Source organism: Ictalurus punctatus, chromosome 16 (assembly GCF_001660625.3).
Source record: "Ictalurus punctatus breed USDA103 chromosome 16, Coco_2.0, whole genome shotgun sequence".
Classification (NCBI taxonomy): domain Eukaryota; kingdom Metazoa; phylum Chordata; class Actinopteri; order Siluriformes; family Ictaluridae; genus Ictalurus; species Ictalurus punctatus.
Genome location: NC_030431.2, coordinates 19050864 through 19074962, shown reverse-complemented (window position 1 = coordinate 19074962; position 24099 = coordinate 19050864). Strand labels below are relative to the sequence as shown.

General features: G+C 38.8%; 1 protein-coding gene across 3 annotated transcripts in view; it reads right to left on the bottom strand.

Annotated features, from left to right (window-relative positions):
* The window catches only part of pam (peptidylglycine alpha-amidating monooxygenase), an 81178-nt gene extending 63240 nt beyond the window's left edge, over positions 1 to 17938 (bottom strand). For 2 of the 3 annotated variants that reach the window (XM_017489705.3, XM_017489707.3), the window contains exons 1-4: positions 17783 to 17938; positions 6042 to 6656; positions 3703 to 3823; positions 144 to 201 (exon numbers count right to left, since the gene is read on the bottom strand). In XM_017489705.3, the coding sequence (XP_017345194.1) occupies positions 144 to 201; positions 3703 to 3823; positions 6042 to 6133 (271 nt within the window). In that variant the 5' untranslated portion in view covers positions 6134 to 6656; positions 17783 to 17938. Of the gene's footprint in view, positions 1 to 143; positions 202 to 3702; positions 3824 to 6041; positions 6657 to 14184; positions 14297 to 17782 lie in introns of those variants that run through there. The other variant, XM_017489706.3, reaches the window with a different exon arrangement.
* Between the last annotated feature and the right edge of the window lie 6161 nt (positions 17939 to 24099).

Below are 24099 nucleotides of genomic sequence, written 5' to 3'. Positions count from 1 at the left end.
GTTTCTAAATGTGAGTTATAACATTAAGGATAAAAAAAAAAAACTAATAAACTAAAACTAAAAGCTAATAAATGCTCTTTTTTAAATTATCTTTCACGGGTTCACTGGATTTCTTTATCAATTATTGTGCAGTTGTTACTCACCTATAAAGGCCTCCCTTGATGTGGGCACAGGAACAGCCATACAATAATAAGTATCAGACTGAAAAACAACAAGAAACCTACATCACTACATGCAAACAAGCAAATTTCACTGAGGCCTGTATGATAATGGCCAAAATGCTGATCATTTCACTTAATGGTGAGTAAATACAGCAATTTATAACAAAATATTTTAACTGGACAACACTTTTTTTAATCAAAACAAAATATCGAGATATTGTACGTTGCCAGCCTCTATTTCTTTACATGTTGAAAACAAGACTGTTCGAGCACTGATTAAGAGTAAATATGGAAAATTGGGAAGGAAAGGAGAAAGAAGAGAAGACAATGAAGAAGAAAGGAAACAAAAAGGAAAGGAAAGGAAGGGAAAGCAAAGGGAAAGAAGAGGAGAAGAGGACAAAAGGAAAGAGAAACAGAAAGAAAAAAGGAAAGAAGTGGAGAAAAGACAAAAAGAAAGGAATGGAAAGAAGAGGAGAATGAAGCGGAGAAAGGAAAGAAAAGGAAAGAAAAGAAGACAAGACACAGGAGAAAGGAAAGAAGAAGAGGAGAAAGAAGTGGAGAAAAGACACAGGAGAAAGGAAATAAGAGGAGAAAGAAGTGGAGAAAAGACAAAGGAGAAAGGAAAGGAAAGAAGAAGAGGAGAAAGAAGAGGAGAAGAAGACAAAGGAAAAAGAAAGGGATGATTAAAGGAAAGAAAAGAGAAACGAAAAGGAAATGAAAGGAAGGTTAATATAATGTGATCGTTCAGAAAGAGTAAATACACATTAGCCAACTTCAACTATTCTGATCTTATTTGGCAATGACAATTTGACTGGCTGTGCAGCCCTATTTAAGCATTTACTAAGCATATCACAAACACAACCGAAATAGAACTTGCATCATAGACAATCTGGTGCATGAGTCACGCTGGTGTGTCTGGACTGCGGTGGTACTGACAGTGTGATGCATAGTTCGAAAACAAAACAACACATGCATGTTCACTGAAGTCAATCTTTCCTTACTGTCAAAATATTGTGATATTGAGTTGCGACATCCAAATATTACAATGTTTGCGGTCAGTTACTTAGGGTTTGTGAATGAAACGTATAATTTTAACTGCGCCAGTTGCCGTCTCTACACTCCTGAACACATCTCAAATTCAGCAAACAGCCAATGAGAAGCAAGCAGGCTGGTGAGGTGATTCAGATGGCCCTGCTCTAATACAAGGCTCTGCTCGGGTTTTATTCACACTTCTCCTCACTGACCTTGCATAATATGCCACAATAAGGCTGGATTTCAGAGAGGCCAACACAATGCCCTTAATCCAATAACAGAGATGACAGGATGATCCCTGCCCAGACGCAGAAGAGTTTTATTCTGCTCTCTCTCTGATCCCTTTTATGCTAGGGATCATCTATAACAAGTGACAGGACAGCTCTCAAAATAACTTTTTTCATCGGGTTCACACCAGGTGTGACACAATGCAAAGGTGTTTGTGTGTGGGTACAAGAGAGAAAATGGAGTTCACTGCAAAATGGAGTTCAAACAGCCATTCAGTGACATTACTAACAAAAATGACAGCAAGTCATTTATAGTGCAATGCTGTAATTGCTTGGCTACAGCTGAGAGCTTCTGGCTGTCCTCTAGCCCTCTGACTTCCTGCTTTAGGGCAACAAGACTGAATCAATTTTTTCCTTTCAGCTGCGGCAATAGTGAACTAATGCACTAACGCAGGGTAATTTGCTAAGTGACGTTCAATCAGGAGAACAGCTTTACTTATTTTAGCCTCCATCAGGAGTAAAATCTAAAAAAAAAAAAAAACGAGAGATTCAACTGAAGTTCATTAAGGCCTGACCCAAGATACCATCTAAAGCAATCTTAACAAACAAAGCTATAATCTTAAAACTCACACTCACACACAAGAGAGAAGCAACAGCAAGCAAAACAACTTGAGAGACACCCCTCTCAAAGGTCATCAGCTGATCAATAGCTCAATCTGGACGAAGCCGGCCGCTCAAACTCAACTCTTGTTTCCTCGGTGATATTACATTCACATCCTCCCTCCTCCCAACCGAGTTATCAACGAGAGCCTGCGATGAATCACTTGCCGATGAGTCATAGAGCTGTAAGGAGAATAATAATAGCTGCAGCCTATGAGCCCCTCCCCAGTTCCTGAGACTTTCACAATTTGGAGAAGCACAGAAGCTCTTCAACGTTCATCGACTTGGTTATACCTGATAAAACCTCCCCTTTCCTCATGTTAAGGTTGCCCTGTTCTATGGGGGAAAAAATGCAGCAGCTTCTGAGGCAGCTGCAAGGACCAATTAGCTATGGCCTACAGCAATGAGTCCAGCTTTAATGACTACATTAGTGCCAGATCGATACAGAGTGGGCAAACACTGCAGGAGATCCAGGCCAGGCTACAGTGCACACTTCCTGAGAGCAGGCAGCTTCAGGACCATCGTAAACAGCAAGCCAGTGTGGTGCATGCCAAAGCAGGGCAATGATAAAATGCTTTTAGTGGGTTTTAGAACAGAGGTGGAACAGTGTTGCAAAGGTAAAGGATTCCCCAACCATCAGGAGTGAGCTCAAACCCCAGCAATGGCATCCATGGCCATCTATCCATGAAAGAGTTGCCCTGCTTTATGTGTAAAAAGGATGAAATTATTCTTTTCCCTATTAATCAGAACACCACTGGCTAACTGGATTCACCTGTGAACTCTGATATATGAAAGCACTCTTCTCTAACCTTTATGATGTGAAGGAAGCATGTTAGTCTTTGTTATTGTAATGGGGAGAACTAGCAAGGGGTGAGAAGTGGCATGACTGTATAACTAAAATGGGAGAAAACAGGGTACAAACAGTACGAGCATATATTGTGTTTTCAGTATATGATGCTACATTCTTACAGGTTTGAACTTACATTAAAGGTCTAGTCGGAATTACTGAAATAGTAGTGAAATGTTACATATGTTTCCAAATGAATCATAATTACATAATGTTATGATTATATGGCTCACAATATTACTATGCACTGGATCTGGCTAGTTTGCATTTCACAGCCCAGAAATTAGCTCCACCCACCAGCCCCCAGTCTGTTTTCCTTTAAAAAAAAATCCAGCAGTTGCTGGGGAGAGAAGATAAAGGTTGTTTTTTTTTTTTTTTTGGTAACAGCAATTTGCCTCATAGGTAGCAAATTTCAAACTGCACCTTTAATTGTCCTAACACTGCAGAGGTAGCGTAAGAATGTCTTGTGTGATTAGTATTAATGTAAAAGTATTCCAATTATAAATATTAACTTCACTGGTTTAATAGTGCAATAAAAATCTATGAACTAGTTCAGATTTCTCAAAATATCCTCATAGAAATATACCATCACATCCCTATTATAGAACTAACCTTTCAACCTGTTCTCTCTATAACTTCTAAAATCAACCCTGAGAGTTTTTAAAGCCCTGGCGTTTATCATTACTATGTAATGAATTTTTATACGTATTCTGTTCCTACATATTAACCATCTTCTCAAGAGAGATCTAAAGCTAGCTATTTTGAGCTTTCTTACCACTGTTGGGATGACCCCTGGCATACGGATTCCCAAGGAGAAGTTGTAAGGGTTGGACAGGACGAAAGGCTGCCTGGCCTGGGAGCAGTCGTTCAGCTCAGACCACATCGTCTCTTCAAATCTGAACAGTATGGAAGAGACTGAGGTCATCTCGAACACACAGCACAGAGGCATCTCTCCTTCAGCAATCAGAAACTATAGTTCAAAGCTAAACTTTAATCAGAAGTTAGACATTATACCACTCTAATTCGAGTATACAGTCAGATTACTGAGTAAAAGTATGGATGGCCAATATGGGAAAAAAAAAAATCAGGATACTTATTTGGAAAAACAATATGCATCGTGATATAAAGCTCTGCTTGCAAACTCAGCAAACCAGCAGTGTTGTAATTTTAAAAACTGTGTTCAGTGATTCAATTATCATTAAGTAAGGAATAACAAACTCTAGACCATGCTGTTATACAAAAATATTCGGCTTATACAACAGCGACTTGCCAAAAATTACAATGCTTAATTTATTCATGAGCAACATGTTGCACATTGTAATGGTCTATAGTTACAGTGCCCTCCACTAATATTGGCACCCTTGGTAAATATGAGCAAAGAAGGCTGTGAAAAAAATTCTTTACTGTTGAACATTTGATCTTTTGTTAAAAGAATTCACAAAAATACTCTCGTGGATTTCAAATAATTGCAAACAAAACACAGGTTTATAAAAAAAAAGTGTGTGTGTGCAACAATTATTGGCACCCTTTTATTCAATACTTTGTGCAACCTCCCGTTGCCAAAATAACAGCACTGAGTCTTCTCCTATAATGCCTGGTGAGGAGAATACATGGCAACGGATCTGAGACCGTTCCTCCATACAGAATCTCTCCAGATCCTTCACATTTCGAGGTCCAGACTGGTGGACTCTCCTCTTCAGTTCACCCCACAGGTTTTCTCTGGGTTTCAAGTCAGGAGACTGGGATGGCCATGGCAGGACCTTGATTTTGTGGTCAGTAAACCCTTCTTGTGTTGATTTTGATGTATGTTTTGGATCATCGTCCTGCTGGAAGATCCAACCATGACCCATTTGAAGCTTTCTGGCAGAGGCAGTCAGGTTTTCATTTAATATCTGTTGATATTTGATAGAGCCCATGATGCCATGTATCCTAACAAGATGTCCAGGTCCTCTGGCAGAAAAACAGCCCCAAAACATTTAAGACCTGCCACCACCATATTTAACAGTGGGCATGAGGTACTTTTCCCATATGTCTACCTCTCTGTGTTCACCAAAACCACCTCTACTGTTTATTGCCAAAAAGCTCTATTTTGGTTTCTTTTTTTCTAACAAAGGATCAAATGGTAAAACAATAAAGACAATTTTCAAAATCTTCTATGCTCATATTTACCAAGGGTGCCTATATTAGTGGAGGGCACTGTAAATTTAAAGTTGTGTAACATGTTAGTTCCTGTTCTCACCTATGTTATAGATTCAGTAAACAGTCATTCACTTCCTCACACTCACACACACACACACACACAAAGCGCAGCCTGCCATGAAAAATGGAAAAGCCTGTCCAGAAAATGGAAAGCATAACAGAGTCTGAGAGCGCTTACACCCGAGACTCCTTCCATAAATGTTACATAAACATTAACGATTATAAGAATTACTTTGTTAAACATGTTTTAAATCACTTTATTATTAGTCTTAGATTATGTGGAGAGTCCGCCATACAAGCCCTTGTGTATGAGCTGTTACTATAGAAGCAATAACATATTAAAACGAGAGCATTAATATTAACCTATCGTTCATGCTACACCTGAAACGACCTATGAAAATAATGCACACCTACTGACCAATCAGATTCGAGCATTGACCCGCGCTGTGGTATAAAATAGGGGTGGAAATTCTGTACAAAACTAAATAAAAATACCAAACAAAAATTTTAACATCTAGTGGTCTGCTTCAAATCAGAGGTTGCCATTTTTATACAAATATGGAAAATATGGATATTATTATAATATTGTATTATTATCATATTTAAGTTACATATATAGTTATGTACATTTCTACTGCACTGCAGATAAGGCAAAGTGACTTATTTACTGCTTTTTATACTGCACTGTGATACAGTAGATAAATATGCAGTTATAATTAGAAACAGCAAAAGCTATAATTGGTACGCCTTGAAAAATTTTTTTTATAATTTCTATTTCCATTCAAATGTTCTTTTTTTCCACATTGTCAAGTGAACCAAAATGGCCATAGGAAAAAAAAGTTTGTTTATTAAATATTAATATGAATGATATTATATATGACTATTTATTTATTTAAGACAGAATAGGTCTCTTACCGTTTGTACGTGTCCAGAGGGCTTCTGACACTGTAGCTATGATTTTGACAGATCAGGGCCAGCACAAGCACGCTACACAGCAGGACTCCCATATTCACTCCTCCCCGCCTCTTGCTCTCGCTCTCTCTTTCTGAGTTGTTTCAGCGAATGGACCGGATGTTTAGCTGATCTGTGCTCGTCTCACAGCATCAAGCCTGCTCTGGGTCCACACACCGAGCTCTGGATCCTGCTAGACTCCCAGCTCCTTCTGCTTCACCCTCCTTTCTCCTCTCTCCACTCCCCCTGTTACCACAGCTCGAAGGTAAGGAAAGGCGGGACTGCCCTCAGGTTCACTCTCTTCTCTCCTCCTCCTCCACCTCCTCCTCCTCCTTCTTTCACTCACTCGCTCAGCTTGAAAACTGTCGTATCTGGAAGCTCTGTTCAGTCTGAAGTCACGCTGCCTCAACAACGAAGAAAAAATAGAGAGAGAGCAGGCAGGAAGGAGAGAGGTAGAGAAAAGAGAAACAGAGAAAGGAGGAGGAGGAGGAGAAGAGAAAGATGGAACGTGCAGATTCTCACTCGTCCTCAGGTTAGACGACGCATATCACAGATACAGCGTCAGGCTTCTTTCACAACCTGCAGACACACAGTCACAAAGAGGCAAGTTAGAATATTTAACCCACTCTGAACATCACTGAACATCCTTTGAGTAGTTTCTACAGAGTCCTGCTGTGTGTGCTTTATGAAAAATAAATGTAGAAAGGATGAAGGGCTGTAGAAAGATGGGGAGGGAGAGAGAAAGAGAAATAGAGAGAGAGAGAGAGAGAGAGAGAGAGAGAGAGAGAGAGAGAGAGAGAGAGACAGACAGACAGCCTACATCACAGTACACTAATCTAATCACAGAGGCTGCCAGCAAATGGAGTCCTATAAAGCCGTTGATCTGCTGTTGATCACTGGAATGGTGAGTATAATGTAATGGGAAATATTATGGTATGATACCGATAGCATGGCAATACACTTTTCTGAGAAAGTCATGAGCATCATCAGTATTTCTGCACTCACAATAACAAGCAACTGGAAGATATTAAAGAATATTTCTGCACAACTCATTTGATTTAATCTTTTTTACATTACATTACGGCTTTTGGTAGACACCCTTATCCAGAGCGACTTACATTTATCTCATTTATACAACTGAGCAGTTGAGAGATAAGGGCCTTACTCAAGGGCCCAACAATGGCAGATTGGCAGTGCTGGGGCTTGAACTCCTGACCTTCTGATCAGCAACACAGAGCCTTTAACCACTGAGCCACCACTGCACCATTTTATTCCCATTGCTTAATAATTATTTTAGTAAACGATAAACAAAAACATCATTAAATTTTAGTACGTCAAAGGTTTTTGCTGGCACTGTGAAATTCCCGACTTTTTCAACTGAGCTTTAAACTTTCCACATGTTCTACACAGGATACTCACTGAAATGTGACACGTTTTAGGAAGGACGCGTTCGTGTTATTGTTGGCAAAGTGCTAAGTCTTAAGAAAAATAAACAAACACTTCTATTGGGAAAAAAAAAAACATAGGTTGATTATTTTCCTCTTACAGCACAGCAATTTGCCAACATTAAATTTTATTTATTAAAGGACTCTCCTTCACTAAAGAAATGTCAATTCTTATCCGTTTATAGAGTAAATGTCGTTGAAAAGCCATAGAACAAGTTCGTAGTACATGCTATCATTTACATTATAGCACCTATAAACATTCACTCACCAGCCTCTCTCTCTTTTCCCTTTTGTACACACACAAAAAAATGCAGCTTGTCATGTTACAAGAAACCACAAAAAAGTACCACACCCTCTGATCGCTCCCGTGTTGCAAAACTGAGGGGAAATGCTTTACCTTTAACAAACACCTTCCAAAGTTGCAAAATAAACCTCCCCGTATAGAAAACATCAAAATATGAAAAATTACACATGCTTTAATCCGTTTATGTGAAGCGTGCCCCATACAAGTCTGTGTGAATTTTCTGCTGATACAGAAATGATAACGTATTACAACTAGACACATTTATTATTATAAACTATTGATGCTCAATATGATAATATAACATCGAAATCATGGACAGGAAGCAGTTAAAAAAAAAATTTAAATTGTGAAATGTTATACATTTACCATTTTACCCTCTTCAATGTTTTTTTTTTTTTTTTATAAATAATGTATATTCTCAAATATAAGAAACCATAACAACTGTTATTAATACATTATTAATAAAAACATTTATTATGATTAAGTATTTAAAAAGATAATTTTACACTACCGTGTTTCTGCCAGTTGGTGAACAAACCTATACGTCGTGATACGAATGCTTTCAAGAATTGTGATGTGATCTTTTTTGTCATCACCCACCACTAATATAACCCTTGAGCTACATGTCATGTATGCAGAAAAAAATCTTTTAAGTATCATGACATGATGTTATCACTTTGTTATGGCTACGTATATAGAGAGAGAGAGAGAAGCAGAGAGAGAAGAGACAGGAGGAAAGAAGGAAAGCCGCTCTGTAATGAAGCCATGTGGCCCACCATGTGGTGCATAGCAAGAAAACAGAAATGATGTGCTGAAAACACAGAGAGCTAATATTAGAGAATCTTTCTATTGCAGGAACCGTGTCAATCTCCTCCCAAACGTCAGCTGTTAACTTTGATTTCTAGCTGAAGGTCAATATCCCAGCTTCTGCTGAGAGGGCGCGAGCCGCAGGGGCTGATGGGATTGCCTGACGGATTTCAGAGTTTAGACCAACGGCCTTGTTCTGTTCAGCAGCCTCACGTAAACGAGGGACAACTCAGTTAAACAAATCTCAGAAAAAATGATCTGTGTGTCAGGGGAGTGTTCAGGAGAATGGGACTGGAAAAATAGCCTCTGTAGGTAAAAGACTGATCACTGAAATAATCTTCTCAACTGCACTGTAGGAAAGAAAAGGAATACTCCAGTGTTATTTAACATTACATTAAATTACATTTGGCACACGCCTTTATCCAGAGCGACTTACAATTATCTCACTTATACAACTGAGCAGTTGAGGGTTAAGGGCCTTGCTCAAGGGCCCAACAGGGGCAGCTTGGCAGGGCTGGCATTTGAACTCACAACCTTCCGACGATTAGTCGCTGAGCAACCGATCTCCCTAGCAAATTCTACATCCACATATATCTATAGTGTATGTGCAATCGCCATGCACAACAACTCCATATACTTCTCCCTGTACTGTGAAAAGAACCGACGGTGGGTTTTCTCACTGGTAATGGAGTAATGGAAGTTTAAAGAAACTGGTGGTGTGAAAAACAAAAAACACAGAGTGAGTGACAGCTCTGTGGGTGGAAACGCCCTGTTGATAATAGAGTTCAGAGGAAAATGTCGAGATTGGTTTGAACTGACAGGAAGTCTATAGTAAGTGAAATAATCACTCTTTACAAGCGTGGTAAGAATACCACATCAGGTTCTACTCCTGCCAGCCAAGAGCAAGTATCTGAGGTTAACATGAGCACCGCCTCACCGAAACTGGACAGTTGAAGGTTAGAAAATAATCAGTTGGTCTTTTTCCACTCTTTAGCTGTCTAGTTTCGGCGAGTCTGTGCTCATGTTAGCCTCAGATTCTTGTTCTTGGATGACAGGAGTGGAACGTGACGTGGTCTTCGGCTGTTGTAGTCCATCCACCTCAAGGCTTGATTTGTTGTGTTCTGAGATGTTTTTCTGCTCAGCACAGTTGCTTATTTGAATAACTATAGACTTCCAGGCAGCTCAGACCAGTCTGGTCATTCTCCTCTGATCTCTCTCATCAACAACATGTTTCAGCCTGCAGACCCTCTGCTTACAGGACGTTTTTTGTTTTTCACAGCATTCTGTGTAAAATCCAGAGACTGTTATGTGTGAAAATCAGCAGTTAATGAAACTGTGCAGTTTTGCATTGCACTGCTGCCACATGGTTGGATGATTACATGACTGCATGAATGTGCAGGTGTACACGTGTCCCTAACAAAGTGGATGACTTTACGTAAACATGGTAGTGCCTTCGTTTCAGTTTGCTCACACACAGCACCCTGGCACTTACGCAAAAATCTATTAAATAAAATGCAGGTTATTTGTTTGTGCTGTAAACACACTGCTTCTGCTGGGGTTTTTTTTTTTTTAAACGTTGTGTGATTGTCTGATTTTATTTATTTTTAACCAAGATTGGGTATTTCTATTAAAAAAAAACTGCAAAATATGTATATCCAAAATAATGTAAAAACATTTTGTCTAAACTTGTCTAGGCTTCCTGCAAAGATCACATGAGGTAAAGGTCTGCCTAAGGTGTATTAATTGTTAATTTGCTAGCTAAATGTGCCTTCCTCACTCAGTGAATGTTAGGCTCTGTTCAGTTTCATTCAAATCCTAATGCCAATTATGAAATGCTAATTGCTAAGTGCTGACAAGCAGAGATATAATTCAAATTCAACTGCAAATTTTTTTTTTAAAAATAACGTAAATTAATGGCATGATTCTGCCATGCTAAAAAACGAATAACAATTGCAATTACACTCACCCAAACACTATAATTCAGGTAAAAATAATCCTGTTTGCATTCAGATTTTTACTGTCAACAAGAGCAACAGTAAACAGTAAACAGTAAACCTCAGGCTTCCACACGGTACAACACGATTTTGATTGTCATAAAGCAATGATTTGATATTTGATGAGATCACTGAACGTGTTGTGATATGATAGCAGCCACCGGTAGAAATGTGACCGACTTTGTTCATTTGGGATATGCTTATTGTTAATTTGTGAATGATAATCACGTAGAGAAGGATTATTTACATAAGATACAAGAGTTACATTCAAATTATGTTGCTAGCCAATTTACACATCAGTTTAAAAACATGAATGATTCTTCACACACTAGTTCTCTCCTTTTTTGATAATACAGAACGTTTTGATAATTATCATTAATAATAGGTTCGTATTCAATAGCAATGGATTCAGGATAGTTGATTCATTTCAATCGCCACATCGATCCCAATCATCTAAGCGTTAAAACTATAGTCAAGTCCACACGGGCAAGAGTGTCATGACGGTGAATAAAACCCCATTCAACTCAAAAAGAAAGCAAAAATAAATCCAAATTTGTATGATTTGTTTGTGCTGATTTCTGCTGAACAAAATAGTTTGTGACCGTTTAACTTTTTTATGTCTCTGCCACTAGGTGGTGGAGGCATTATGTTTTCAGGTTGTCTGTGCATCCGTCCAAGCTTTTTGCTAGTATGATAACTCAAGGACGAGTGGTTGAATATTTTTAGGATTTATATGGAATTATAGTACAGCGTGGCTGAATGTTCAAATCTGATTGGTCAGGAGGTGTGCACTATTTCTGCATAACGGCACGGCTCGGACAGTGGCTCCAGCTGTAACAGGTATGACAGGTTTATATTACTGCGCTAGTTCTAATACGTTATCGTTTCTAATATGTTATTGTTTCTATACATCACACCACGCCACTGTGCATTATTTTTGTATACCAGCACAGTTTTTTTACATGTTACTCCTTACTGATGATTGTAACCTGCAGATGAACTGCTTTTGGAGTCGATCCAAACGGGTTCAAGGTCACAGCAGGGTCAAATGTCTGAAATAGTTAGTTATAGTATAAAAATTAGGAACAAGAACGCGTAGACTTGTTGGCAGCAGAGGCCTGTCGATGCCACTGGTATTGAGTTCCACTTGTTTAATAACGTGATGGACTAGCTTCAGCTTTCACTCTTCTATAAAATATAATACAAAGGATTCAGGTAGATAAACAACCTGTGCATATAATTATGCTCAATCAATAAGTATGCAATTACATAATTACTCCATACAAATAATGCTATTATTTAAGGTCAGCAGCGCTTTTGAACACACAAGCATGTGCATGTAAGACTTTACACTTTCCAGTGCATCTTTCCCACAATATCACAGCTTTATAAATCACTCCACTGACAAGCACAGCATCTTGAGCACTTTCTACATTACGTGCTCGACTGAGTGCTGTAGGCATGGATGTGGTTTAGTTTGAACTCTTTCCGCCGGCTTTTTCCTGCGCATCCCTGCCGCTTCACAAGACTGACAGCGTGCCGGCCCACCTGGCCTCGGCTTTGTAAATAAGGCCTTTTCCCCACAACATCCATTCATCACGCAGCAACACAACAGCCCACCCTGGTCCCCCTGCTCATTCACACTGGCGCTGGGAGACGGTTGTTTTTACATATTGAACAATTACTGTATTGTGTCCACCTAATCTCCAAGACTTAAGAGCCCAGCTGTATGAGGAGTGCTCATTCAGTCACTGTAGAAACAACTCCATTCGTCTGTTACAGCTTTATAGAAACATGTGTTTCGGTTTTAATTTGAGGAATTTACTGTGGAATGTGGAATGGCTGGAATTTCCCCAATTGTCCGCCGCATATGATCGTTAAAATAAATGAGTGCTGGAAATCATTCTGTCCCACTGCACCAATGCAGCTCCACTGAGCCAAGAGGATGAAACGCAGAGAGCACAGAGGCGAAGGCAAGCCATGCGCCAAAGGCTGAGCAGGGAGGAGGCGAGAGAGAGAGAGAGAGAGAGAGAGAGATGAGGAGCCTCTGTGTTTGCAGAGCAGCTCTGGGGGCGGAGATGCCACTCCAACAGCAGGACCTGTCCATATGCCAACATGACACCAGCCTCACTGTGACACATGCAGGAAGCATGGGAGCCGATGGAAAAAAAAAAAAATCATTGTGTACTTTATGAGATAAAGCAAGGCTTTAGTATCAGGATCAGTATCAGGATCACACTGTTTAACTAGTAAACAAGAGGAAACAGAAGAACATAGCTCTTGTGCAAAAAAAAAAAAAACCCAAAAACCTCTCTACTGTGATACAACCTTCAATCAGGAAAAAAATAAATAAATAACTTATAATGTCATAGTATCGATACTGAAATTAAACATTGGATTCCAGAGATCCTCATTTCCCTTAATGAAGCTGTAGTCATATCGTAGGTGTGATTTGATTCACTTTTATTTACCAAATGAATCATTCAACAAACTGACAGTTTAACCTGAAACAATTAAGCTTTAAATAACACAAATACAAAAAAAAAAAAAACCTGGTAGACCTGCCTCATTTTGGCCAACTCATCACTATTTTACAGTCCATTTTAACGAACAGACAGTAACAGATGGTCTCTAAAGATAAAGATTCAGAAATAGGAACCACAAATTGATTCTCTACCCATTAAAATCAATACCCCACAGAATAAAACACTATAGCAGAAGAGTTACACGTTTTATTATCTCATAATTCCTGAAGTCAGGCTCAGATGCGTGATTACGAGCCCAAAGGCAAACACTACGTACTTAAAACTACCAAAGACATATCGGCTTGTGTTATTAATTAGGCACAATATAAAGCAAAAAGTGCATAAAAACAGCCCATAAAAACCTTAACTCGCACTGTTATGTTTATCTTTAGACATTTTGTCATCACGATGAGTTTTGGTTAAAAGCAAACAGAACTTCAGTACTGAATACAGTGTGAAGAATACAAACTGGAATCTTTCTAAAAATGATCCAGATCATATTACGAAATAGAGAGTTATTGCTCAATTTGTAATTGTTCCCACGTATCGCACATACTACCGCCGGCGAGGAAAGCACTTTCACCCGAAATCAAAATGATAAGTTTGATTTTAATGGCTGTGCACGCAACTGCAAAGGGATGCAATCTATTTTGCAAATGGTGGCCAAGAAACGCACATAAGAGCAATTTAAAAAAAAAAAAAAAAAAAAAAAACGAGAAAAAAAAACAGCCATTTCTATTGATCCCCACAGCTCCCCCACCCCTGTCTCTCTAGCACACAGCTCTGAGAACATCCAGCAAACAGCTGAGTTTTCCCAAAGATGTCCCTGAGACTCTGAATTAGGAGCTATCCCTCTCTTCACCAACCTTTCACACACGCTCAGCCCTGTATACACAATTTCTTATTCAATTTCAAACACATATCAGATATTTTAAAGCAAACCCAAACACACAGGCTTACACAGTGTACAACCAAACGGAAACAAGTCCAAGAGCATCCAGAAAACTGCAAGACCCTTGTCAAGCTGCCTACCTGCTCGTAACGTAGCGCAGAACGAGCTCTGGTGAGAGACAAGAGGACAGCTGCTTCTCCGCTACCACTGAGTCAAGAGGATGAGCGAGATGGAGAGAGAAGAGGAAGAGAGAGAGAGAGAGAGCGAGGGGGATGGCACGCTGACATCATCATCATCATCATCATCATCTCTCTCTCATACACACACACATACGAAGAGGAAACTATGGTAACAGCTGCGTGCGCCAGCAGCCAAGCATCTCAGAAACGTAAGCAAGCAGCCGTGGGGCATGAAGCGCTGCGACTGGACAGGCGTGAAATATAACGGGTGCGACCTTTCCGACAGTGCCTTTGTAAGCACGGGTTCTGTTCTTCATGATGTTAGCAAAATACAACTGTTTTGTGCTCGGGGGCAGAATGATGAAAGTGGGAATTATTTTCAACATTATTTAAAATATTTATTCAGTAATTGTGTGATTTCAAACAGAAATAACTTTATACAACTAATAATTTAAGGAGAGCTACAAAATACTAGCCACGTTAAAAACATTATATAACTGCAGTTAGACACTTGTTACAATATAAATGTGCCAATATTTCCTTTGTAATATCACTATAATTGCCACAATATATCAGGGTTAATATTAATATTACAATTTTATTTTTAAAAATTCCCACATCTTCACCCATTTTTGCCACTTACCCGAGCTGACTGTAGCTGATCAGTCTAGATATGTTTATGTGAAATATGTGTACGTATTTCATTACAATAAAGTTACAAGGTTAATGTAGCTAACATGTCAGGAAATGCTTATAGCCAGCAGATTAGCACTTGTGCCTGGTCAAAAGTGTTAACCCTAACCCATAAGCAGACAAAGTAATCAAGTTTGCGGGGTAACGGATCACACAACCCTGTCCCTGATTATTTCCCTATAACAGAGTGATTTATTTCTTACTTATAGTGGAGCCCTAGCTGATATGTATCTCAAGCATCGTGTACCACTTTCAAAAAAGTATTGTACAAGTACATTTCTGTTCCCAATGGTACAAATTATTCAAATGTGAAATTTCCAGCCAAAACGTGCTTCAAAGATCCTCTTGTTTCTCATACTGAAGCTACAGAGGACATATCCTGATGACAGTGACAAGTACCTATACCCTGAAAAGTACAGTTTAGTACCTTTTTTTTGGAAACTAATTTATTTATAGAGACCATCTTGAGCAAATATCAAAATGTATTTTTTTTTAAAAATAAATGTAGACACAATTTAAAGGAATTTGCACTTTTGTCAGCTCCTGTACTCTCTTTTATTAGTGGATTATTAATCGTTTATTACTTTCAGTCGCCACGCCAGCCTTTCTGCACTTAATAACACATCGATGTTTAATTCTCAAATCTGATTGGTCAGAAGGTGCTCTGACAGTAGTGCCGGCTGTAATTCAAACCACAGGTTTATATTAATGTGTTCATTAAGGTATGTTATTGTTTCTATAGTAAAAGCTAATGCACACAAGCCTGTATAGTGGACAATCTGCATAATCGAATTCTAATCACAAATGGATTTAAAAAACATGTTAATTAACAAAGAAGAAAGGAATAACACACAACAGACCTTGTTCTGGCGTGTGTTATTATGCTTATACTACAGAAATTTGCCAAAAGATTACAATACTTCATTTATTAATGAACGACACATCACACATTTCATGGGCTTTGATATTTTGCTTTGAGACATTTTTCATTATGGAAGATATAATATATATATATATATATATATATATATATATATATATATATATATATATATATATATATATATATATATATGTATGTATGTGTGTGTTTGTGTGTGTGTGTGTGTGTGTGTGTATATATATATATATATATATATATATATATATATCCATTTATTATTAGTCTTAGATTGTGTGGTGCATCCGAAACAATAACGTATTAGAACAAGTGCATTAATATTATCACATCGTTCATGTTACAGAACTATTGTCTGAGTCACGCTGTTACACAAAAATAACACACCCCTTCTGACCAATCAGATTTGAGAATTAAACCGCACTCTGGTATAAAAACGTATTCCCACTCATATGAAGCTTTCTTTAAGGAGATGTTTATGTAACATTTCCAGAAGGAGTCTCCAGTGTCAGTGCTTTGTCATGGGCAGTGCGTTTTCTGCCACGGGAAAGTCTTCAGGACAGTTTGCACTTTCCAGTTTCTGACATTTATTTGTCCAAAATTAAAATTGTCATCATTGGAACATTATTGTGGTATAAGAGGAATAAAGCACTGCAGGACGTCCTGTTACAGGACGGTGACAGTAATTCTACTTTGCACCGCGTTACACCATTAGACCGATGTTGATGATTTTTCTATAAAAAGCATGCCATATTGTGTTTTATTCTTTACTTAAGACTTCTGCATTAGTGAATAATAGCTCTTTTAATGTTTGTGGTGTTATATTTATACCATTGCAGTAATATTGTAAGATAGACAAACTACAGTATTTGTGTTTTTCTTTGCTATTAATTTAATAGAACATTTATATTTATGAGTAATGTAGCACTGAAGGGCTCATTACTTAATTTCCCTGCTGAAAAAAACCCAAATAGAAACCTTCAAAGAATTTGTAATGGTTTTAATGGTTATAATGGGAATTTGTATTAATATTAATTTTAATAGAAACTGTAATGCTGCCTGTGGGTCTCTACTGGAAATCGGTTGCCTTCTATTGATGGCGTGTTATGTCTAATGGATTCCAATAAGGACCAGTAATGGTAATGGTTTTAATGGTTAGCTGAGGTTAGCTGATGGTTTGCAATGGCATTTGTAGTGGAAACCATTAGAATTTTTTTAACAGGGTTCACTATGCAATATGTACAATGATAATGAACTGGACTTTGGATAAACACCAGTCAGTAAGTAAATGAATGAATGCTTGTGTCAGAAATAACTTAATTTGCTGACGTTACCCTGACTAAAGTATGTTTATTTGGCAGTTATTGTCAGCTGACAGGAGTTACTATGGTGATGAAGTTGACCATGAATAGGAAAGTTTTGCAATAAGGTGATACATTCTCTTCTCAAAGAAAAGCAGTGTATCACTAGAATAACTTCCCTGAATAACACCAAGAGCTTAACATATCACAAAACCCACAAAGTGACACAAAACTGCAAAACACTGTGTGGTCAAAGTTGACATTTATCACAACACAAGTAAAAATAACAACTAATCCTTTTACACATAAGCAAACCTAGCCAATGCTAATAAAACTGTCCAGAGGACAAACAAACAAGACAAACATATTTTCTCTTGTTTACAGATAAACAATGAGACAGTCCACCACAAAATAAAATAAAGAAGGGGGAAAGAAACTTTACAAATAAACGAGCTTTTCCCATAACACAAACCTCACCCTGGGAATTTCAGTTCGCTCGTTAATTTATAACGTTCGGCAAAAGTTGAGTGAACTTGGAAAAGCTCCTGGAACAACCTGGAAGTTGTCGTTTCTCTCATTAAATGACCTCCAAGACAGCGAGTTTCTCCCCAAAGGATTAAACGAGTACTTTAAAAATAAAAAAGAAAGAAAAGCAGTCGTTGTTTACCTTTTATTTTGTTACGGATATTCCAAGACGCCTCTGTATCCTGCCAACTGCTAATTTCTATCCAACCTCCTCAAAGCTCCAGGAGAACCGTCAGGCCAAAACAACCGCTCAGGAGAACTCGATAGGATACGCGCGCACACACACGTAGACGGATTAACCGTGTGTTCCAGCCTTTAGGGGGCGCTCGGGATTAATATAACCACAAGCGCGAGCTTTCGAGCTGATTTCCTTGTTAAGGGAATTCCGGATCATTTCAGTGAGTCAAATCATTTGACTCAGCTCATCAATAGGAGCCGATTCCGACTCTTTCGGCTCTCGAACGGTTCATTGCCATTAAAAAATATTTACATATATATATTTTTGGCCAGCAGCTGTGCTTCTTCGTCCAGCTGTGTATGAAAGTGTTTCATGAAATCTTACTCTACCTTTTAATTCACAAATGAACATAACATTTTATTTATTTATATATATATAAATATTTGAAGGATTATTAAGAAAAAGGTGCTACAAAGGTTCATCGACAACTATAATAGTCATCCCATTGCTATTGTGCCTGCTGTCTATTTTCTTGTGAAGAACGCTCATTTCCATTTATCATGATAAGGGATCACCAGTGTTATAGGGGAGAGGCATGTGTGCAGCAGGAGGGCCCATTGTAGGATGCAAATTTTATTTAACTGTGCAATTTAATTATCTACGAACATTTTGTGGTGTAGAAAACCACCAAAAAACACATTTTTATATGATATAGTATCACCTAGGATCACCCTTGTTCCATGAGGCTCCCTCCATCACTCTTACCTGCATTATACTCTTATCACATATGTTTGTGATAGGGCCGTGCCTGCCATGCTTCCTGAAACACAATCTTACCATGCACACTAACAATCAGCTCACACATCAAAAAGATGTTTCCCTGAAAGCATTGTGATTCATTTAGACAGGGAGGCACAGTGGTGCCATGGGTAGCATTACTACCTCACAGGTCCAGGGTTTGATCCTAAATCGGGTTATGGTTTGTGTGCAGTTCCTGTACATATTCCTCCCACCACCCAAAAACATGCCAGTAGAAAGAGTACAGATACACAATATGGCCAAATGTATGTGGACATCGGACCATCCATCCAGTTTTTGTATCATATATCCTTCACAGGATTACAGGGGGAGCCAGAATTGCAGGGGACATCATGGAGAGGTTGTCAACCCATCACAGGGCACAATCACGCACACCTTCACACATCCAGTCACACACCATGGACAATTTGGAAATGCCAATCAACCTACAACACATGTCTTTGGACTGGGGGAGGAAACCGGAGCACCCAGAGGAAACCCTTTGGGAGAACATGCAAGCTCCGCGCACACAGGGTGGAGGAGGGATTCGAACCCCCAACCCCGGAAGTGTGAGGCAAACGTTCTAAGTACCCCAACACCTTACAATCACACCCATATTACAAAACCATGTGCATTAACACAAACTTTATGGCCCATTTGCTGTTATAACAGCCTCCACTCATCTGGGAACACAAGAGACAAGAGACCATGCCTTTATGGCCCTCGCTTTGTGCACAGGGGAATTGTCATGATGAAACAGGTTTGAGTCCTTTAGTTCCAGTGAAGGGAAATCTTAATTCTACAGCTTACAAAGACATCCTATACAATTGTGTGCTTCCAAATTTGTGGCAACAGTTTGGGGAAGACCCACATATGAGTGTGATGGTCAGGTGGAGACATACTTTTAGCCATATAGTGTATTAAATAATTTATTTGTTTGCTATTCTATGTTAATTCTATATTATCTAGAATGTTATTCTATGTAAAAATGTGTTGCCATTTTCTTATTTATGTTTATGCATTTCCAGTATTATGTCTCAGATACAGAACAATGCAATGCGATACAATACCTTGTGATCAGTCAAGACTGTATAGATATATACATAGATACTTACATGCATTGGATGCTTGTTTTTGTGAAATGTATCATTGTATTAATCAGCACTCAGCCATTTCTCTAAACTATTATGATTGAAATATTCCAGTAGGGAAAAACAGTCCAGTATGGCAACACTGCCAGTTGCTGAAATGTGTTTCTCTCCTCTAGGCAAGCTTTCAAGCTACACTCATTATTATTATTAGCCCACTCTCCCAGGCCTTCATCCTCCACTTTGCTCACAGGAAAAATATTTGCACTGATATTGTTTAGCAAGGACAATAAAGGCTAAATGTTTACTAAAAAGCAGACACAAAAAATATTTCCAGCTAAAGGAGGAAATCGCACTGCAGTTGTATACATTACAGTCTATGCCTTCATCTGTGTCGTATATACAGTACGTGTGTGCTTGTGTGTGGGTGTGGGTGTGTGTGTGTGTGTGTGTGTGTACTAAAGGCATGCATGCCTCCCAAATACCACTTGGTAACATGTCTAATAGACAAAGGATTTGAATCTGACATGGATAATACGAGGGATAACAAGTAAGGAGTAAAACTCAATGGAGCATGCTGTTTTATGAAAAGATCAACAGGGTGATGTGATGCAGCCATTTTTTCACTCACCTACTATAATGAGCGGGATGATAACCCAGCAGTTGTCTTATTAAGGATAATGTTACTTGATTTTATTGACATACAATATCGAATATTTTGTTACTTGCAAGTAAACCTCAACAACACAGTGCAGGTGACAGTTCAAGTTCACACAAATGGCAAAATTGAAGATTAAGGACAAGGTTTGGCCAGAGGTAGTGTTCATAGATTTTCCTATGACGTTTGTTGTAGGAAATTGAGCCAGCACACCCTCACTCAATTTCATGAGATTAGATTTATTAGGTAATACATCTTTACAAGGCAGAGACAGGCTGAAACTAACATCATAATTTATAACACACTGCAACAATCACTAGGACAAGCGGAAGGAAAATGAATGAATGAATGAATGAATGAATGATTTATAATGATACAATTAATTTGAACATAATCTATACTATATGTAATTATAAATCACAGTACTATACTTACATTATGTGCCTTTTACTTCATTTGTAGTCTGACAAGCACTTTAGAGTATGCTACTTGAGTAAATTAATATCTTAATATGCAGTAATTGTTAATACCAAAAGCTGTTGGTGTAGGTGTAACCCTGATTAAATATTCTATGGCTAATAGTGTAGGCATTTATGAAGCCATATGGTTCAATTCAGTTTTGCCTACACGGCCAGGACACAGCAGACAGTCTACAGTATCAACAGACAAGCAGGAATTAGCATTTCATAACAGGGAACACGGAGGTATCAGATGTTAATTAAACTCAATTGGCAATAATCTCCAAAAGCCCTGCACAGAATCTGGATATATTCAAATGCAGATTCTCTCTCTCTTTCTCTCTCTCTCTTTCTCTCTCTCTAGCTCTCACACTCTCTCTGCCTGTCTGTCTCTGTCTATGTCTTTCTATCCCTGTCTGTCTGTGTGTCTGTCTCTCTCTCTCTCTCTTTCTCTCGCTGTCTCTCTCTCTATGTATATGTGGTGCTGCATCTCTTTCTCTCTTGTTTTCTATCTCTGTCTCTGCCTCTCTCTCTCTCTCTCTCTCTCTCTCTCTCTCTCTCTCTCTCTCTCTCTCTCTCTCTCTCTCTGCCTGTCTGTCTGTCTCTGTATCCATATCTCTCTCTCTGCCTGCATTTCTCTGTCTCTGTTTTTCTATGCCTGTCTGTTTCTCTGTCTGTCTGTCTCTCTCTGTCTCTTTCTCTCTCTTTGCCTGTCTGTCTCTCTATCCATCTCTCTCTGCCTGTCTTTCTCTGTCTCTGTCATTCTAACCCTGTCTGTCTCTGTCTATCTGTCTGTCTCTCTGCCTCTCTCTCTCTCAATGTATGTGTAGTGCTGTATCTCTGTCTCTTTTGCTTTCTATCTCTTTCTGTCTCTCTCTGTCTCTCTCACTCTACCACGCTCTCTCTGTCTCTCTCTCTCCCTCTCTCTCTCTCTCTCTCAATGTATGTGTAGTCCTGTATCTCTGTCTCTTTTGCTTTCTATCTCTTTCTGTCTCTCTCTCTCTGTCTCTCTCACTCTACCGCTCTCTCTCTCTCTGTCTGTCTCTCTCTCACTCTCTCTCAATGTATATGTAGTGCTGTATCTCTGTCTCTCTCACTCTACCGCTCTCTCTCTCTCTCTCTCACACACACACACATTTATACTCTGATCACTACAGTGCATCCTGCAACACAGTTTCCATGGTAGCAATATGGGCAATAACAATATTGTGAATTCAAGTCATTTGGCACGGAGCAGCTTTGCTCAGCTGTGATGTGTTTATTTCCTCATATATCACTATCAAAATCATTGTGCCTAGGTTGCGGTAGAGAAATCACTTAATATCCATCGTAAAACCGAAGAGGATGGCTTCAAATAGGACACTGACCCAGCACACAGCAAGGTATTGTCTGTGACACACACTTTTGCCTGCGTTCATAGTAAGATTTAATTTGAAGAACACCCTTATGGCGTCAACATGAGTACCATGTTGTAGAACTATACAAATAAAATAAAAACTAGCTATATAAGAATATTTTAGGTCATTTTTACAGTAAGTGGTTGCAGATGTCCTCTCATGGATCCCAACTGCGCTTACAATTCATGACTGATATTTCATTTGCACCTGGGATGGCTGTTCTGTCCCCATAACAGTATCACTATATCAACAATATGATGTCATTGTTCAAGTCAAAAGAAAAACAGAAAATTCATGTTCATGTTGTTAGTTTTGAATATAATGTTACTAACCAGAAATGTACATCTTTGTATGTATGTATGTTATATAAGAAAAAAAAAATGTAATCATAAATAGGAACAAAAAAATGAGAGCTACATATGATTATCAAGATTGAATACTGAAGGAGAACACATGATTAAATCTCCAGTGTCATCGGTCACAGTTAAATCAGTGGGATCTGTGCTGCAGACAGTAGGATTCTTTACAATGACGCCACCGTCAGTTGTAAGGATTATTTGTACTCTTGAGCATTGTAATACATTATATGTCTGTAACATAACAGATCATGTATGATTTTATAATGCTGGTATAAGAAAAAAGTCATTCTTTGAACGTTATCATTTTCAAGGCTATTCCGAACTGTTCTTTCGTACAGGATGTTCGTGTGTGTGTGTGGGGGGGGGTGGGGGGGGGTAATTTTTTTTGCACAATGCTTATTTATTCAGATTATCATGTAAAAGAGCATGTCATGTCTTTGGGGGAAGCATCTTTGTTAAATATAGGTGTGAAACAATTATTGTCACCCCTATGAATTCATATGAGAAAAATATATTTGAAGCATATTCCCATTGACATTTAAAAAAAAAATTGTACACATGGGTGACTAGGAACAGTAAATTGTTCAACCATGACTTCCTGTTTCACAGGGGTATAAATATGAGGTAACACAGGCCAAATTCCCTCAGTCATTCATAACAATGGGTAAGACCAAGGAATATAGCTGTGATGTGCGGCAAAAGGTTGTTGAGCTTCACAAAATGGGAAGGGCTATTAGAAAATAGCATAAGCATTGAAAAATGCCCATTTCCACCATCAGGGCAATAATTAAGAAGTTCCAGTCAACTGGAATGAATCAACCTAGAATTGGACGTGTGTCTGTATTGTCTCAACGCACTGTGAAGAGGATGGTTCAAGTGGCCAAAAATTCTCCAAGTAAGACAGCTGGAGAATTGCAGAAGTTAGTTGTGTCTTGGGGTCAGAAAGTCTCCAAAACTACAATCTGAAGTCACCTACATCACCACAAGTTGTTTGGAAGGGTTTCAAGAAAAAGCCTCTACTCTCATCCAAAAACAAACACAAGTGTCTTCAGTTTGCCAGACACTACTGGAACTTCAAATGGGATCGGGGTCTATGGTCAGATGAAACCAAAATAGAGTTTTTTGGCAATAACACCAGAGGTGGTTTTGGTGAACACAGAGAGGTAGACATATGGGAAAAGTACCTCATGCCCACGGTTAAATATGGTGGTGGCAGGTCTTAAATGTTTTGGGGCTGTTTTTCTGCCAGAGGACCTGGATATTTTGTTAGGATACATGGCATCATGGGCTCTATCAAATATCAACAGATATTAAATGAAAACCTGACTGCCTCTGCCAGAAAGCTTCAAATGGGTCATGGTTGGATCTTCCAGCAGGACAATGATCCAAAACATACATCAAAATCAACACAAGAAGGGTTTACTGACCACAAAATCAAGGTCTTGCCATGGCCATCCCAGTCCCCTGACCCATAGAAAACATGTGGGGTGAACTGAAGAGGAGAGTCCACCAGTGTGGACCTC